Genomic DNA, 19568 nt, shown 5'->3' on the forward strand with positions numbered 1-19568 from the left:
TGACAGCCTGCACCAATGTTGAAAACCTGTGTAAACACAGAGCCAAAATGAAAGATGGGATGACGTCTATAGCTGATCTATACCTGCCTCGTTTTGTGAAATCAGGAGCTAAAATCTTTCTGATATCAGTTCAAATATTTTTTTAATATATTTAGATCATGCCATGATATATATTGTGAAAATGTTGTGTATTTGGGTTGATGTTGAACGTGGCGACCTGAGTAGTGAGCAGGTAGAGGTTCAGTGTCTTGCTCAAGGTCACTTAGACAGGACACACTGGCTATTGACCTTATTCACACGACGGCCATTTTGAACACTCTGGGTGGGAAACTCCATCTAGAAGAGCAAGTACAACCCAACTATGTGCTACTGTTGTATACCAATGCAAACATTTCTCATTTCACAGATTCCCCACTGAAAAACACATTAGAAACAAATGGATCGTAAGAATCCAGAGGGATATAAGTTCACATTTTAATATATTTGCCGCATCATTGCTAGCTACCAGAGTCTAGCGTAGCTAGCTAGTAGCTTGCTAATTAGTAAGATAACAAACTAACTTTCCTGCTAAGTTCAAGCAGTCGTTGCGGTTGCTGTTCCCATTATTGCTAGCTAATTTGATTACTGTTTGGTCTATCTTAAGTCCTCACTTGTGTGCTGAAGCTACGCTAGTTTTATGCCATGGGTGGAGTTTCCCACCCTGATGCCCCACCCAAAATGGCCGCAATGTGAATAAAGTCAGTTGCAGGGATTGAACCTGAGTTCTTCCAGTTATGGGATGGCCTCTCTGACGACTAGGCCACCCTGCCACCCTACTTCCTAGTTAATTTTCAAAAGCATCAAAACTTATGTCTGATATGGTGTCCACATACTGTCTATCTTCAGTCCATAATTAAGCCTCTATAGCAGGGGTGTCAAATTCAAACTGATAGTTAATGAGCCGCACCTGGTCTACCTGACACCAGGTGTGGCTCGTTAACTCTCAGGGAGGAAGCTCCAGCCCCATCAGACACTAAGAAGAAGACATTTAGTTTACTGATGTCACTGCAGAGGATTTCTAGGTATTCATAGTATTCGGTTACATCATCACACGGCCATCTTGGTAGGAAAATAACAGGTGATTGTAATAAATTAACTGGTGATTATAATCAAACGACAGCCACAGCCAATGAGCTGTCTAGGAAATGCATGTGACATCATGGGAATACTATGAATAGAAGTCCTCAAAATTCAAAAACAAAAAAAAACAGCAGTTACCTCTCACTGCCATTAGGGGCCACCAATGTGCAAAGTTGCCTTGTGCAGCTTTAACATAGTGAAGCAAGTACCTCAAAAGTCTATTTAATTACACTGCTTGAGTAAATATACTTTGCTAGCTCAAACATTGTCAGCTACAGTAACTGGGTGCTGCGTAGAGGTGCTGAACAATCCTCTCTCTCTCTCTGTCTGTGTGTCTCCGACAGCTGAAACTACATATTCTCTTTACTATTTTAGGTAAGACTCTGATCGTAAAATCTTTGACCCTACATCCGACACAGACGAGATGTACAGGGACAGATCAAGAGACGCTAACGTTCCCGGCTCAACGGTAATGAGCAGCAGTCACAGGGTCTCCCGACTTCCTGCCAACAACTCACTTATCAGGTTTCCTGTGTTTACGTGTGTGTATCTGTATGTGCGTGTCTGTGTCTGTATGTGTGTGTGTGTTTCACCCTGGAGAGCAGCCTGGAGGGTGCAGACTAATTGTGGAGCGTGAGTGTCTTTGATCCTGTTTCTCTGGGTCAGTGGGGAGGAGCAGGAAGGGGGAGAAGGTGAACAGGATGAGGAGAAGTGTGAGCAGTGCACCTCCAACATTAACATTTGTTATTGAAAGTTAGAAATGGGCAACATTGCATCTCAAAATATCAAACTTTGTCCTAGTGTTCAGAGTAAGGTTTACTGGACTTTTTTTTTGTTTTGAAATGAAAACAAGAGAGCAAGGTCACTGCAGACAGCAAGGGCAGCCGATACTGTAATGAAAAAGAATGACGGTAATCCTATAATAAACTTTGGAAGAATACTATACAAATATCACAGCAAAACTATAACACACTATTGGAATATTACAGTGATGCCACAGGGGATAAAAATCAAACCATCAAATACGAAAAAGTCACTATAAAGTCATTTTGAATGCTGCAGACACACTATAAGTCCTTATAGGAATATTAAAGTGATACCATAAGGGACAAAATAAGAATATGATTGAGTACAATACGGCCACTATAAACCCATTATTGAATAACACACTGTAAGTCCCTAAAGGAATATTATAGTGAATCTGCATTAGGATATTGGTGCCAGAGTAACAAGTCCCAATAAATTGAAACATTGCTTCAATGGAAAGGACATCGGCAATGAAGATGAAATATTGAATGGATAAATAAAGATGCCATTATGTTACACCTCCAGTGTTCACAATGGGGCAGAAAACAGAGGATAAAGACAGAAATTAGGACAGCATGGTAGAGGAAGGGAGGAGTAGAGAGAGAGAGGGAGAAAAGGGGGAGAAAGAAGGGGAGGAATGAAAGAAAGAAAGAAAAAAGTAAGAAAGAGAGGGAGGGAGGGAGGGACAGTAACTGTATGCAACATGTGAGACCTCTGCTGTTGAAACAGTGTAGGAGCTCACGAAGCACCTAAACTGGTGGCCAGCCATGCAGGATCAGTTTTCCTTGCTCAGTCTCAACTTTCTTAATTAGTATGTAAAAGACAAAACTGATTTCTGGCCAGAAAAAACAGCAAACCACAACAGGGAAAAATCAAGACAAGACAAGAATATAAAACTGAATCTGACAATAGTTTTCTGTCTGCACTCATAAACAAATTCAAAACATCACGCGGTTGTTATTTTCACAAAATAGGAAAAGTAAGACCCACTGCCTACCTATTATCTAGCAAAACTAGTAAATCAAATTCAAGTCATGAGGTTACAAAAATGGCTGCCTATTGACAAACCCTTACACAACACTTAGAAGGCTTATGCTTAGGAAAGAAGCATGACAACTTACAGGTCTCAAATACCTTGTTAGAGCAGATTTCCCTTACCTTAACACTGCTGGACGACTCAATCCACTTTCACTAACAACCAGACTAACAGCAGAAATTAGAGGGAGAAGCATGCATAGGAGCAATGAGAGGGGAGAGTAGGAGTAGAGAGAGAGAGAGAGAGAGGTGAAAGAGTGAGGGATGTTGTAAACAGAGTGGAGGAGAGTGGCTGAGAGGCCAAGCAAGACAGCGTTCAGTACAGGAAGTGGATGGGAGTTGTAATAAGTGTCTCAGAGGAAAAGTTTGTGGGCCGTGTCCCAATACTCTCTCCACTTGTCCCCTTCCCTCCTTCAAACTCCACTCACACCCACTGCAATATCGTCAGCACCTGCTTTAGGCATTCAGAGACAAGCGTTCAGTCATTGTCATATTCCTCTCATTTGTTATAGACTGATTTATTTTTCAAAGTTTTGTCTCTGCTCTACTGCTGTTTCTGCTGCTATTTTGCACACCCACATGTTGTAATCCCTATTTTTTCATACTTTTCATTCATGCATTTCTACTTAACATGTTCTAGTGTTGGAATTGTCAGATGCATATGTTCATATGTAAAGATGAAACTTTTAATATCCCATGGGGAAACTGGGTTGTTGCAGCAGCAAAAGTAATAGGATACAGCAAAGAGAATGTAGAGATGTAATTTACACATAAAAATAGAATATAAACAAAAAATATAAGCATATAAGCATATGCAGCCGACAATTTCAACACATTACGTAGACTGTGAGTGGGAAGTATGGGAAAGAGTATGGATTACCAATATGTATGGATTTACTTACAGTTGCTACTTACAGGTGCGACTTACAGTATCGACTTCTTGCTTAGATATGGATTTTTAAGTATGAAAAATGTGTTATAGTGGAATCATTCTGAAAAGTATTCAGTATGTAATCATGAGGCCAATATGGGAAACTGAAGCACATATATGAAATTACGGCAATATACATTTTGTGCAAATATATGTCATATTTACATTAACAAGTCTACAGAACGGCATACATACAGTATTTGTGGTGCGTACATTATGTATATTTTGTGTATAGCCCCCATTTACTCTATTCTTATGTTTAAGCTATTTCATTTTATTTGCTGAAAGAAAGAAAGAAAGAAAGAAAGAAAGAAAGAAAGAAAGAAAGAAAACAAATGAACAAATCCATTAACAGACAGATGTTGCGTCAGACAGATAGGTGAAGAAGCTGGTCTAAGTCTGGGACAGAGGCCCAGTAAGTCCTGAGGTCGTCCTCACAGACACATGCTGAGCCCCCGCAGCAGTGAGAACTGTTATTCTCTAAGACCTTGGCTAAATTCCTCTCCTCTCCCCCTGACCCTTCACCTCAGCCCGTCTGACCCCATTTACACCTGTCCTTCCAAACTGAAAACACTGCATGATGGATGACTAGACGATGCATGTGAGATATTCATTCACTACCAAATTCCATTCAAATGTAACTTATTTCACGGTAAAGTGCTACATGTGGCATTTTAACATCATGACCACATTCATTTAGCATTGCTGATAAGATTGGCGGCCTCTACCAGCCTCTACACTGCGTTTTACATTGTGTGACATCAGCTTGGATGTGGTGGGAAATGTGCTGGATTGCTTTATGGCACAAAACAGGAAGAGGGCGCTGTTCTTCCAGTGTAAACAGAGCAAATAGCAACATCCTCTTTGCAACAGGAAAGGGGGGTTATGGGAAATGTGGTCTTCATTTTGAGAAACTAGCAATACTGCTAATGTGAGACAGGCTACCAGTCGTTTCTACCATGGTCTCATTTGTTTATGGCAATTATACCAAGGTATAACAATTAATTTGATGATGATATATTGATGGTTAAAAATGCTACATGTAGCACCTTTAAATTTGTTTCATTCCACTTCAGGTCCTCTCACTTCCAAGTTTGTTTCAATTCTATTCAATTCCTCAAGTTTTGCAATTGTGGCCAAATAAATGAATTCACAAAATCCAGCATCATAAACCTGAGAGAAGAACATTGCTCAGGGACTCAAAAGTCACCGAAGACCACTAGTTGGAAACAAATCTTGTCTGGCATCCATTAAACATCAGATTAGAGGTGAAGAATGAATTTGCGGATAAAAGAGGATTGGGTTAGCGATCCTCGACCGGCACTCCCACTCTGAAAACCCAGCCATTGGCTCTCCTTGCAGCTGCTGAACGAACAGCCTCTCTTCGCTAATTTGTTATGAATAACTTTGGCCTTGAACGGAGAGCAAAAAGAAACACAGACCGTACCAAAAGCATAAATATTCCCCACTGAAAAAGGCCTTTCGATGCTCAACAGCTGGCGCTTTGGGTTCGCATGTTGCGCGTCTCATTGCGTTTCTCCACTTCCAAAACATCATGAGGAGTACAGTGATACAACTTGTGCATCACTAGGCAATCTGTCCTGTCCTGAGTGGGAACGAACGCAGCTTTTATCCACAGCGACGTGTACGCCGAGCGCAACCCAGCTGTGGAATCCCTCAGGACAGACAGGATTTCTCTGCAAATTGAAAGCAACAGTTCTATAAAGTCTCCGGCCACTGACACAGATATATCATTATATTTTACGTCTATGGGATTGCCAGCTGGGCCTGGTATGCGTGCAAGACCCCAGAATTTGGCTTTTTTATTGAAAATGAACATCTGAGTTTTCATGCCTTGCCTTCAGTGTCACGTTGCAGCTGATCTACATGCTGTGCTGTTTTCTGTGCACATGCTTACTAAAGACGTTAAACATTTATTATTTGTCCATGTCTGTGGTTTCTGAAGCCGTGACCCAAACTGGGTCGTGGGGATACTTCTGTTAGATCGCTGCATGATAAGTGCAACATGTGCGTCTTAGGGTGCGTTCACACCAGGCATGGTTGGAGCAGTTTATTTGAAATCTGGAGCATTTTCTCCTTTAGTTTGGTTCATTTGGTCAGGTGAGAACGATGCCATTCGAACTCTGGTGGAATCAAATAACAGGACTGAGACGCCTGACTATTTCAAGGAGAACTACAGTGCAATTTGTAAGGAGTGAGAACATTATCCCAAATACAGGAAACAACCACAAAACGCAAGGATTTATGGGTATAAGCCAAGGAGATCTTTACTTTTTTTTGGAGGATCAGCCGTCCCAGCTACAAGTGATGAACTGCATTCCCTTCTCTGTCTACTGATATAAGGAGATTGATGTTGACATCTGATAGCCAGCGGTTACTAATGCTTGGAAAGCCTAGCATAAGAAAATGAACTGGACTGATGCTCATATATAGCTATTTCTTCAGGTGTTCTTAACTGGTAGCACTTCCAGTTGCCCTGGCTGAACGTGGCTCTTTAAGACCACACTGTGAAAATAAACACGATTTTAACACAATGTACTCACAGTTCCACTTTGCAGCCAGTCTATGAGTGCCTGAGCTGTTTCTGTAGGTAACTGGGCTCTGAGGCTGTCTCTGTCTTCCTGGTTGGGTTGGAGCTCCAAGGCCAGTTTGAGGTCCTCGGCCAGCTGAACCACCTGCAGAGGACCTGCGCTGATGGGAGAGCCCAGGTCATACATGCTGTTGGAAAACTCCACCGCTGCTGCCTTTGAACCTGCAGAGAGAAAGAAACAGGTGGGTAACAGAGGAGGTGGACAGGGAGGAAGAAGAGAAGAGGAGAGGGGAGAAAGTAGAGGAAGGTGAGGGGAAAAGAGAAGAGAAGATGGGACAAGACATGAGGATGCAAGAGAAGACAAATCAAGACAAGACATGACAAGAGAAGATGAGACGAGACGAGAGAAGACAAGACAAGACAAGTCAAGACAAGATTAGACAAAACAAGACAAGAGAAGGAGAAGATAACAGAAGATGAGACAAAAGACAAGAAAAGATAAAACGAAAGAAGAAAAGGCAAGAGAAGACAAATGAAAGAAGACAAGAGAAGACAAGGCAAGACATGAGACAAAACAAGAAAAAACAAGACAAGATGAGACAAAACAAGGCAAAACAAGACGATGGAAACAAATAGAAGAAAGGAGAAGACAACAGAAGACAGGGCAAGACAAAAGACAAAAGAGACGACAAGAGAAGACAAGTCAAGACAAGATCAGACAAAGCAAGAGTAAGACGAAAAGAGAAGACAAGAAGAAAAGACAAGACAGGAGAAGACAAGACACAAGACAGATGTTAATCATAGTTTGAATGCTAAAGAATATCAAAACTTGCATTCAACTCTACAAAACCAATTTGTTGTGTGTATTACTAACAAATCTCTAGAGATTCCAACTCACACCTAATTCAGGTCTAGCTCACAACGCACCACATAATGCAAGACAGAGCAGTGACACTGAGTGAAGCTGTGGAGACTAGGGGAGCAGAATTAATCAGAGCCATACATCCTGCTCAATATTTCCAAAATGTCCATGTGTCACCTGGATCATTTCCCTGGCGCACACACACGCACACACACACACACACACACACACACACACACACGCACGCACACACACATCTGGATGCACTCAAATAATCATTGCTCTGAAAAGCAGCCTTACAAAACAGCTCCATACAGTATGTGCAGTCCAAAATTAATAAACAGCACATAATGAAAACAACCTTCGCTTGCATCCACTCTGCAGCCGCTATGCAACAACGCCTCAACAGAAGTGAAAAAGTGAAGGCTACAAGGTTTTGTGAAAACTGGAGGAAAAAAAACTACAGTTCATCATTGTACAGATTGTATAGCTGTTTTTTTTTTCTGTTTCCTTTTCCTCGAAGGATTTAAAAGAGTCAAAGTGAACACGAGCGTTCACTATATGAATATAAATATATAAAAACAATCAGAACATGAACCCATTCTCCCATTCATCTGTCCATCCACCCATGCAGCCTTCAGCGCTTGTGGGCCAGAGCGCCTTAGACTGGAACACACAGAGGAAGGCATTATCCACGCACTGTGAACCCAGTCGAGATACAAACCAGCATGGGTACTAAACAACTGTAATCGGAACTCTAGTTATCTGTTGACTGATGTTCTGCTTGTCTGCTATGTAGATCTGTTGGCAGTTTATAAAATAATATTGTGATTATGTTAAATTTTCTTTCAGAGGGAGGTCAGAGGTCACGGTCAGATACATAACAGCAGGAAAAATCCTCTGGCACACAGGAAGTAATGGGTCGAATTTACTTAATTTTCTGTTGGCAAATAGTCAAATTTCACGTTATATATTATAAGCTGTCACCTTAGTGCTCAGTGAGGCACAACATAACATTAAACACACAACAGTAGGAGGGATTTGGTGAGGAGCTCCTCTACGCTTCATCACATCTCTCTAGATCTGTAGTTGACTGCTCCCCACAGCATGGGCCGACTCTGGACCAGCTGGACAAATGGGAACCTCTTGTCAGCAGCACTGACTCTCACCTGATGCAGTTCCTCTCAGTCCTCCTGGAGGAGGAGGAACTTGATCAAAAGCACATGAACGCTTCCTCAACAGTGAGTTCTACATTTATGGCTGCCTGCGCTGCACACCATGCCCCTACTCAAGATCATCTTGATGAATGGGAGCCAATCGTCAAAGCTGATTCTAAACTGATGCTGTTCCTCCAGGACTTGGAGAAGAAGGAAGAACAATGTCCTTTTATCACAAGGCGGACACATTCAGCCCTTGTGCACAGACTGAGGCCGCTGCTGAAAGCTCTGTCACTGTTCTGCATCAACCTGACTGTTCTCCAGCCATCCAGGTTGAGGTCAAGGCTCCACCAAGCCTGATCCAGAAGGTTGAAACAATGAAGGCAGACAACAAGGCAGCAGCCATCCTGAACCAGGAGGATATCAGTGTATCAAGCACAGTCCATGAGGCCAAGGACAACCAGGCTGACCACCCTCCACCCAGTCAGGAGGCTGAAGCTTCACGTTCATCCACTCTTCTCTGTGTGCATGAGGCTGTTGTTCACATCAAGGCATCTAGCAGTTTGTTCCATGAGACCAAGGACACCAAGGATCTGTCCGGTCTGACCCCGGAAACTCTTCCACAAGTCCAGCTGGTCGAACCTACAGGGCCTCAGAGTTCCAGTGCAAAAGACAGTCTGTCTGCAAAACCAAAGAAGAAGAAGTGTGGCTTCTTTTCTTGGCTATCCCACATATTCCGGAGGAAGAACAAGAAATTGAATCATATTATTTCAATACATTTATTTGCACACTACTGTTACAGTGTCTTTGCACATTTATTCCTGCAGTTATGGGTAACCTGTAGCCTAAAGTGGTGAAAGTGTAATGGAATTAGTAAATTGGCCATTAACATTTTCTTTACCTCTATTAATAATATCTAACAATATAATCAACATTTATTTTAAATGTGTCTGTTTTTTCACTGAGAGACAGTGCTTTAGATAATGCCACTTGTTTTCTGTTATTCACGATGATGAAGGCTGATATTTGGCTATGAACGACAAGTATAAAGTATAATAGTTTTCTTCAAAAAAATGTTTTTTTTGTTTTGACTTTCCATGGTTTTGATTTTTCTTCGGTTATGTCAAAACAGCACATATAGACCATGGACCCACTAGACCCCTAATAGATAAAAAATGAGGATCATGATGATTCAAAAATACTTAATAGTTTCATACCATCCTCTAAGTTAAATACAAACAATAATTCCAATCTAGCAACATGAGTTGGAACTTCTATTTCATCTGCAGTGATCACCAGTCCACAACATGCTGTACCAGTATCCAACAGGTTGGACATTTCCAGTCACTGTTCTGACTGCAGCCAGTAGATGGCAGCACTCTTTCAATCCCAACAGCAGCAACAGCAACATGAATCTCATTACCCACTGGAGTGCTCTCACTCTTATTCCCACAACATGTTTAACCATAGGGAAAAAAAAACCTCTCTTCATACTGGAATGCAATCTGACCACCATATCAAAATACTGTTGATAAGTGGCTCTAATTTCCTTATTCGTGATTGGCTGATCTTATCGCTAATGGGATTTTTAATGCATTTCTATTTGTGGTTGTTGAGAGCCGGAATAGCCAACTCAAAGCACTTGATGAGGTCATGCTGTTTTTGGCAAACAGCAGCAACTAGCAGAGCTTCAGATGGGACGGCGGTACGTGTAAACTCTGTTTCATCCACTTCTACTGTACAGGAGAACAGGGTCAGTTGAGCCACCCCTTGTATCTAGACAACCATACACAAAATGAATCATGTGATCATAGATTTAGAAGAAGTAATTCATTTCCCTCAATCTGTGATGGAGGAGAGCAAAGGGCCTAGAGAAATTACTGAAAAGGACAAAAATAAACAAGTCGTGTGACATTTTACCCTCATAGGGCTCAACTTGCCCCATTAAGCTCGACTTACCCCCGCCCAAGGGTAAGTTGTGCCAACCTTTTTTATGTGTTGTACTTCTAAAACTGTATTAGCTAAAAAGACATTTTTAATTTCTATGGCTGCCCGACAACATTAAGTATACATAGCAATTACTGTTGGAAATACATACATATTTATTTTGTGGTAGTAGCACAAAATGCAAAATGTGGCTCATTTCACACCGTTCTCCCCTATAATGTGACAAGAATAGAAAAGAGTGTCATTTTAAGTCTGAATGGTTAAATCGGTGTGACAATTCCCTAGAGAAACTAAACTTAGAAATACAGATTTCACTACTGCCTCTCTCTCTGACTGGAGAGTTACCCTGCTGTGCTCAGCCGCTTGCATTCCCAACACACACACACACACACACACACACACGCACACACCCACACACGCACACACACAGTTTTTTTGGCAGGCAACATTAGACATTTACCCCCCTGTTAGTTAAATCTTGTTGGCAAAGGCTGAGCTGGCTGTAAGAAACAAGACCCCCAATCACACACACATAGAAACACACACACACACACACCGCACAATGAGACTGTTTCTCAGGTGAAGTACACTGGTTCACTGCTTCGCAACCTGTTGGTGTCAGCAAAAGTCAAACTGGTACATTTTGTGTTTCTCATAATTAAGACCACATTTCCCATAAACCCCATTGTTTCCTGTTGCAAAGATGAGCTACTTGTCCCTTTCCTCCCCCAAATCCAAATCCAACCCGCTGTCACACAATGTAAAATGTAGAGTAGAGGCCAGTAGAGGCGGCCAGTCTTCTCAGCGATGGTCTCGCTTGTTTACAGTAATTATACTAATGTCTCAAAATGAATTTGGTAGCACCTTTAAAAACAAATGCACTCGATGAAGAGCTCGTTAGCGTTTACCTGCGATGATGTCATCCATCTGCTCCAGAGCCGCCTCCAGCATGTGACTGGCCTCGGTTTCCATGACGATGGATGGAAGCATCAGACCTCAGGCCTTCTGATGTCCTGCAGAAAGGAAAAAAAAAGAATTTGATGCATGAACTACTTAGATGCCACACTTAGAATTTTTACACTTTCTAATGCAGAGCTGTTTTGTGCTTTCATTTGGTCCAATGAGGAGTTTGATTCCCTGCAAAGATCCCTTCTGACAGATGGTAGACTTGGGAATTAATGAAATATTGGACAATAAAATGTGATGTCAATGTGAGTTTCCACAATTCATTTTACTATGACATGGGTTACCTATAAGGATTTCAACACAATACAATACAAGAGAGCGCCTAGGAAACATCTGGGAAGGAGAGTGGTTTCTATTAAAAAACGAAATTATAAATTACTAAGACTAAGCTGGCAACAAACAGAAGCATCACACTCATGTCCAGTATAGAGACAAGATAAAGCAACTGTGGATGTGTGGATGCTCTAACCAACTCTAATCCAATAACGATAATGCATCTCATTTGCTTGGCATCTTTCTGGGGGTTTCTCAATCCAATACTCGGAAACAAAGAAACAAATGTATGTTTACGCCTCTAGAATGAATTCTTTCCTTTCATTCTTTTTTGTATTTCTACAAGAGACTGGCTCTGTTCTCCAGCACAAGGAGACACTTCCACTGAAAAAAGTAAACAGTTTATGACTTAAATGAACCCATGTCTAGGACACACCCTTTAAACCGTCAGGCTTTCTGCAGCAGCAGATATTTCCTTTGAGAAATGGAGAAATTCTGAGCATGAGGATATCTAAGTGATCCGTAATGTAATATTCTCTTCAGCTGGCGCAAGAGGCCCAGTAAACATCGAGGGTTACGTAAAAGCAGAATGGTATTTTGGTATCAAGTCACATGGAAGATGCTTCATGGGTGGTGGTTAACTTTGCGGAAAAAAAACCTGAAAAAAATAAAACAACAAAAATACAAAAGGCCCTAGTTAAAGGGGCAATAAGTAAGATTTTTACTGACCCATAAAACAAAATGAACATAATGTATCTGTGGAGGACTGATTGGGTGGTTGATCAATACTAATGACTGAATGATTCGTTTGCCATGAGATTTCTGGCTTTCAAAACTCACTTTCCAGCCTGAACTTGGAGCAAAAACTCCCCACACATCAGCTACAAAAGCTAAAAAGCCTCAGTCTCAAGCCAACAAAGCCAATGATAAAGCAGTATTATTATTCCAGTATTTAGCATGGTGATATTTTACCTCTTCTCTAGATGTTTCTATTGGATGTCTGCTCTAATTAGCTAGCTTACTCCTCTCTATTGTGACAATGTGACTTTAAAGTTTGTGTCTATTCCAGGTTAGGCATTTTGTTAAAGTTTGGATTACAGTTGTAAAGCTGCTACATGTAGGTTTTTCTCAATCTTCTCACTTTTACACACTTTCATTTGGTCTAATTCGGGAGTTATCAAGCTCGATCTCCCATGAAAGAGAGTAGGAGGTAGAGTGGTAACGAAATGAAGCTGCAACAGGGGAAATGCAGACATCATTTAAATAATGAGCTATAACATGAGCCACTGGCTATACAGTACAGTGGCATTTTACACACACACACACACACACACACAGACCCCTCCTCCCCCTTTCACGAGGACAGAACATGACTCGGAGGCTCGGGGACGTCAAGACGCGTACGTTGCACATACACACGTGTCTTTTGAAAACCCACCACTGCAGGCAAGCATGCGCTGTACTGTACATATGACCAGGGGCAATCACACACACACACACACACACACACACACACACACACTGTACACAGCTATTACTCGTCAGAGCGGGACCGTCTTTCTCTCCGTCGTCCCCGCCTCTGGCTACTCCTTCATCTCCTGCCAACCTTCCCTCCAGCTTTTCACCCCTCCCTCCCTCCCTCCTGTCATCTCTTCTCTCCCTGGCACTCATCCCTTTTCTGTCATCTCTCCTTCAAGGCGCCGAGGCCCTCTGTCATGCTGTCACGCCGACTTAAGACGGAGACAGACATCGACGCGCTGGAATCGAGAGGAAGGACGGTGATGTAATCTGCCGCCGCCTCGGGATAATAACAACCCCCCCCCCCCCCCCCCCCCCGCTTCCCCCCCTGCCCCCCCTGCTGAGCAGCCTAATGCTCATCAACATCAACAGTGAATTTCTCAACCAAAGCTCATCATTAAGGCTGACACTGGCAATCTGCACAGAACAGACTCAATGTGCTTAATGTGCTGGTATTACAACTCTCGCTTCTTGCATTTCTCCACATGTCTAAGCACGTGTGTGTGTGTGTGTGTTTTGGCATTTACATTGTTAATAAGTGTAAATGGGTCCATATGTGTCTTGCTGAGACGGAGGGTGACGGCGCCATTCACACACTGTGACAGTCTGACTCTGTTCAACAGCGCTGGGACAACAATTGACCACAACGGGACAACAAGGCTTTTGTGTGTGTGTGTGTGTGTGTTTGAGAAACAGACAGAGAGTGTGTAAGCATGACTCTGTCTGTTCTTTTTGTGTGACTGCATATATGTGAAGACCCCGATTAAGAGATTACTGTCCTGTTCAAGCACAAAGCTGAACTGCATGGAGCAACAATTCCATCCCCTATCTCCCATACTGCACAATCTGTGCGACTTTTCCCTGTGTGTGTGTGTGTGTGTGTGTGTGTGCATAAGCGAAAGATAGTGAGAGAAAGCGAGTGTGAATGGGTGAGGGTGTGTGTGTGTTTATTACATGGCTTTGTGTGCTCCTGTGCAACATTGCATTATTGTTCCTTTGTACAGAAATAGCTAATGGACAGACTGGTTTCACTTTTTTTTTTTTTTTTAATTATGAGGCATCAAATTAGAAAAGCTGAACGGACACGGCAAACATTTGATACAATTTTCTCGCTATTACAAAAAATATTTGACGCTCACTTGAAGCGGAGAATGATTTTGTCGAGAAAGAAATTGTGCGATAAAGAGAGACGGAAAAGCATTTGTGGAATAAACAATGATGTAGGCCTGACAAATGGTTCATTGTCATGGCACAAAAATTAAAAAGTTGCTTTTTCTTTTTTTTTTAAGTTTCCATTGTGGTTGTATGTTCATTAGTTGATGCATTAGAACATTGCTGAGTGCAGTCCTTTATTTTCTTCTTCCTTCTTTTATTTTTGTCATGGATTGGTTTATTTGACATTGAGGAAGCCTATTTATCCGCTTCACATTTTACTGTATTTTTTGGCGTTATTTCAAAACTTTGCGCAAAAGTTGCTTGACATTTGTTGGATGAAAACATAACTTCAGTTCTGGATGAGCAATTTTCTCCACTGTCTCCAACTGTACTACAGTCTGCATACAACCTGCAACACACAGAGGCTAACTAAATAGTAAATAATAATAAAATAAAAAAATGATATTTGTTGTCTTTTAGTTTGTTCTATCCTATATTGTTGTCTTTTCCATTGCTTTTACATGTCTTCTATTTAATTATTTCACCTGTTTCCATATAATTTATTATAAAGTGTTTAGTAATGAGGTTTTTAAACAATACCACACAATTAAAATGTAATATTACAATGTCCATAACTGAGTGAAAGAATAAGCAAGATAATAAGATAAATATACTTAGATTATATATATATGTATATATATAAAATATTTGTCTAAAAAAGTTGTTTTAGTTCAGATTACTCAGAGCAATTAGGACGTGACAATTGATTCACCAGTGTCAAGTGTCGTGGGTTATACACAAGCTAAATTATCTATTGCTTTGTTTTCATTTTGTTCACACAGGCATTTATCAAGAAGCCTGTTGGACTGAACGATGGGATTCTCTCTCGAGGTTAAACCACATGGTTCGTGTCTCCTGACTTCTCATTTATGGTTTGCTTGATGTAGAAACAGACACACCTTGTCCCAGGAAGAGAAGAGATTCGCTCCAGAAAAACGAGTTTGTCAAACACGACAATGTGTGACCTGTTTCTTCCAGCTACGCCCACTTCAGCGCTGACAACTCTCTCTCATGAGTGAAGAGGGAAGTTGGCGCTCCGCACGGTTTCTCTCTTCTGTTAACAACACATAGGTTTGCAGAGGGGGGGCGGGGGGGGAATGAAGTGTTATCAGGTTCTGTAAGTTCTACAGCTGGCAGCTTTGGATGGATACCAGGATATCTTTCTTTTTTTCATCAGACAGCACCTGCATTTCCCCAAATTGTTGGCATGCAACTGCTTATTTGAGTTTCCTTACAAACTCCTGAGCAGAGCGGAAACAGTGAAGAACATAATCACTGTTGTCAGTTTTCTAAATGATAATCATGTTTTTACATGAAGCAAGTTAAATAGCCCCAGAGCTCCAGTTGCATGCATTTAAAAAAAAAAATGCATGGACATCAATTTGAAGCCAATAGGATTTACTGCTCAGTCAAGTTTGAGCTGTCATCCAATCATTATCCGTTTCCTCGTTGGCAGAGCAGTTTACTGTTTGACAACAACAATGCACTGTGGGTCAGCACCTTTTTGCACAGTAAGAGATATCACATCCTCTCCCCCCTTTTCCTCCCCCAACACACACACACACAGATATCTACTGCCCCAGTGTCCCCTGCTGAGAGTGGGATAAGCTACTAACTAAAGACCCTCAAATCCAGCACCCTGCAATCCAAGCACATTTCTTTTCAGAAATCAATACAGTGGCCAGCAAGGCCGCGTGTCAGAATGCAGTAAACAGCAGGTTTCAGAACAATAAATGTCTTCCGGTCTGTCCATCTGAGAGAGGGAAAAAAAACACACCAGCAATGCTTCAACTTTCAAACACCAAAACACAATATAGCCTGAACTGTTTCCAATGCTGGGCCTAAGCTGAGCTGCCTGCCTAACACTCTGAAGATTAAAACTACAAACCTGGGAATTCCTTTCAGCAAAGCACATTCACAAACACATCCGCATTTAGAATGAAATCCAGACGCAAGATAAATTTGACCAGCATAACCGAAAAGGAGCCACAGTATGTAGTGTTGCAGTATTGACTCGGCAAACAAAGTAATTTAACATACGCTACGCTACACTACACCTAACAATACGCCGTTGTCTAAAAGTACAGTGCGCTACAGCCTTTACCAAACATCCGCTAGGTGTTCGTTGCCTCTATGCAAACACTCATATCAAAAGATCTTTTCCATGCACTGCACCTGTATGTCAGAATGGAAAACAAAGCAGAGCGTCCGCTGGCTCACCCCGACCCCGCTCCTCCTATCCCCTCCTGCCTCAGTCCAACTCAACCACACAGAGAGAGAGAGAGAGAGAGAGAGAGGGAGGAAGGGAGGAAAGGACAGTAGTGGAGAGGGTAGCGTGATTCGACTGTGTGTGTGTGTGTGTGTGTGCGCGCATTTATGTGCCCGACCGGCCACAGTTGAAAGCGAGCGGCCACCCAGAAGCCGCGGCTATCTCGCCGTCCAGTAGCCGACTGGCCGTGCCGCCCGCTATCAGCCTCATGATTAGCGCCATCAGGAGCATCACAAGGCCCGCCAAGGCCTAAGTGCATTACTGCCGTCCGACACCGCTCTTTATTACTGGCCTATGCTGCTCCCACTGCTCAACGTGTCAACAGGCAGAGATTCTCCTAACAGCCATGATGCGTATAAGCAACAATTTGTACATGAGCAACTCTTTTTTCATAACACATTTCTTCACTGTTATCCATATTGATTTGTCCCCTTCGCCAATTCCCATCTCTGCTGAGGGCTGCTTGGATTGTGCCATTTTGCTTCCCTAATCAAAAGAATGATTAATAAACTTTATTTATACAGCACTTTTCAAAACAGAAGTGACTAAGTGCTTAACAAACAGGCCGTAAAGGGAACATGGCAAAGATAACAGCAATAGTGAGGGAAAGTAAAAATAAACAAATGCTAATAATGATCACAAAATAAAATAAATTCATTGAGTATAAAACATGTAAGAAAAATTAGAATAAGACCTTTTTGTACAAATGGGTCTTGAGAAGTGATTTAAAAGATGACACTGATTCAACCCTGGTCTGACAGCGAAAGTCTGGTCACCTTTCATCTTTAGCCTGGACTTAGGAACTGCCAAGAGAGCTCTGGCGAAGGATCTGAGGCTGCACTCTTACAAATAATATCTGGAAATGAATTCTAAAACAAACAGGCAACCAATGTAGAAAGTGGAGTAATGTGCTCTCTTATCTTAGTCCTGGTCAAAAGCTTTGCTGCAGCGTTTTTGCACAATCTAGAGCAGAGCCACGGCTTGTTGGTTAAGGCAAGTAGTCAAGATGAGAGGATATGAAAGCATGTATGATTATCTCTGTGTCACTGAGAGACCGGACTGATCTAATTTTGGCACTATTTCTCAGAAAACATGACTGAATTAGCCGTTTGGAATGTTGCTCAAGATTTAAATTTGGATCAGAAATAACGCCGAAATCTTCAGATGCAGCCTTGATGTTATTCGTTAAAGAGCCAAGAGACTGCTGAAATTGTCTTCAGTTTAACTTCTGTTTAACTGCAGAAAGTCATTGGGTTGTACTGACAGATATAGCTGAGTATCATCGGTGTAGCAGTGGAAAGCAATGCCGAAGAGGTGGCTAAGCGTAAACTGTTGCCCATATGATACACCCAGGTGATTCTGTATGGCTTTATGGGTAGAGCAAGGCACTAACACTGCCAGGGTTAGGGGTTTGATTCCCACTGGGCCCACCCATGCTGAGGAAGTATGCACTCATGGTACCGCAAGGCGCTTTGGACAAAAGCGTCCCCTCAAAAAAGAGGTGGACTCCCTGACTATCCTGACTTTGAGAGACACATCTAGCCTGGTGGAGCAATTTGGGGTCCCAACTCCCTGTTTGAGACACCGGGTACACCATTACTGTACTGTGGTGGGTCACAGCTTCCAGAGTGCTCTTGGGCACCTCACCTTCTGCTGCAATGACTTTACACACTACTCACACTCCTGCAGAATTTGCTTCATCAAGACAGTAGGAAGCAGCACTTTTTTTATATTTAGTTAGATTATTTCACTGCAAGTGGACTAGATTCTCCTCGGGCTCGCCACACACCACACAGACACACAGAGGAGAGAGAACTGCTATAAAAAGTATCATCTTAGAGCTAAGTCTGCGGGGTTTAACGTTGGTTAGATTATCTTTTCTAGTGTATGACTCCGGGTATTGTGTGATCTGTGAACCGTGGCGGATGCGTGGCTGCTGGGGGTGCGGGGCTATAGAGTTTAATGTGACTCCCAACACTGCTCTGATCTGCGCTGCCCTGCTCTTTATTGTCCTATTTGGTCCTGCTAAAGGGAATTCGGTTCAACTCTATGGTCTGTTCCGTTCTCTACGCTCGGTTTTCTCAAGGACTTTGCTTCTGTTTTCTGTTCTCTTCATTTATCCCGGTCTTTTCTTCTTGGCCGTGCGCTCGATTTTACTCTGGTCAGTACAGTTCACTTCACCTCTCGTTTCTGCAATAATCTATTCTATTTTGCGCTCAGAGTCAGGGTAATGGACCAGAACACAACACAAACACATGACTTCCAGTCAGTGATCATCATGAGGCCAACAACCCCCAATGTGAACAAAAAAATCAATTACTGTAGACTTTTAAACATTCCTTCATACCTTTTCCCTATAAGATACTAAGTCATGAAGATTTATGTAAGGAGGATAACCTTTATTTAGCAAATAAATAGGAGAGTATAAGCTGAGTTAAGGTGGGTTTTACCCTCCACTACATCCCTGAACACAACACAACAGCACAGACAAGAATCCTCTGCACTCAGCACATGGAGTGTTTGTCTCTCCATGTCTGGACTAGCATGCCGGTGACATCCAGCAGTCACAGGAAGGCTAGAGAAACATCTCCAGGCAACAATATCATATCACAAACCACCCCTGTACTCTACCCCAGAGGCTCTCAAACAGCTTCATGTCACAGACCCACAAATAGACACACATTAGGGCCACAGACCTTTATCTAATAAGATTTTATGGGTGGGTGAAACCTGTGATTACAATAGCCATTCTTATGCATTGTCTAATTGGGATCGTTTCTAGTTAATGCAATTATAGTGAAATTTGAGAGTCAGAGTAGAGATACACCCTCCCGTATGTTTCCTTTGATCTTCACCCTCATTTAAAGGCAAGTTAAGACAAAATCAAATAAAATTCAGACAGCTGACTGGCCGTTTCA

At 42.1% G+C, this 19568-nt stretch overlaps 1 protein-coding gene across 5 annotated transcripts in view; it reads right to left on the reverse strand.

The window, feature by feature from the left end:
- ppfibp2b (PPFIA binding protein 2b) overlaps nt 1–19568 on the reverse strand; it is a 78579-nt gene that overhangs the window by 45256 nt on the left and 13755 nt on the right. For all 5 annotated transcript variants that reach the window (XM_078282966.1, XM_078282967.1, XM_078282961.1 and 2 more), the window contains exons 2-3: nt 11318–11422; nt 6457–6665 (exon numbers count right to left, since the gene is read on the reverse strand). In XM_078282966.1, coding sequence (XP_078139092.1) covers nt 6457–6665; nt 11318–11399 — 291 coding nt within the window. In that variant the 5' untranslated portion in view covers nt 11400–11422. The remainder of the gene's footprint in view (nt 1–6456; nt 6666–11317; nt 11423–19568) is intronic.

The sequence above is a fragment of the Centroberyx gerrardi genome, chromosome 4 (assembly GCF_048128805.1).
Source record: "Centroberyx gerrardi isolate f3 chromosome 4, fCenGer3.hap1.cur.20231027, whole genome shotgun sequence".
NCBI lineage: Eukaryota > Metazoa > Chordata > Actinopteri > Beryciformes > Berycidae > Centroberyx > Centroberyx gerrardi.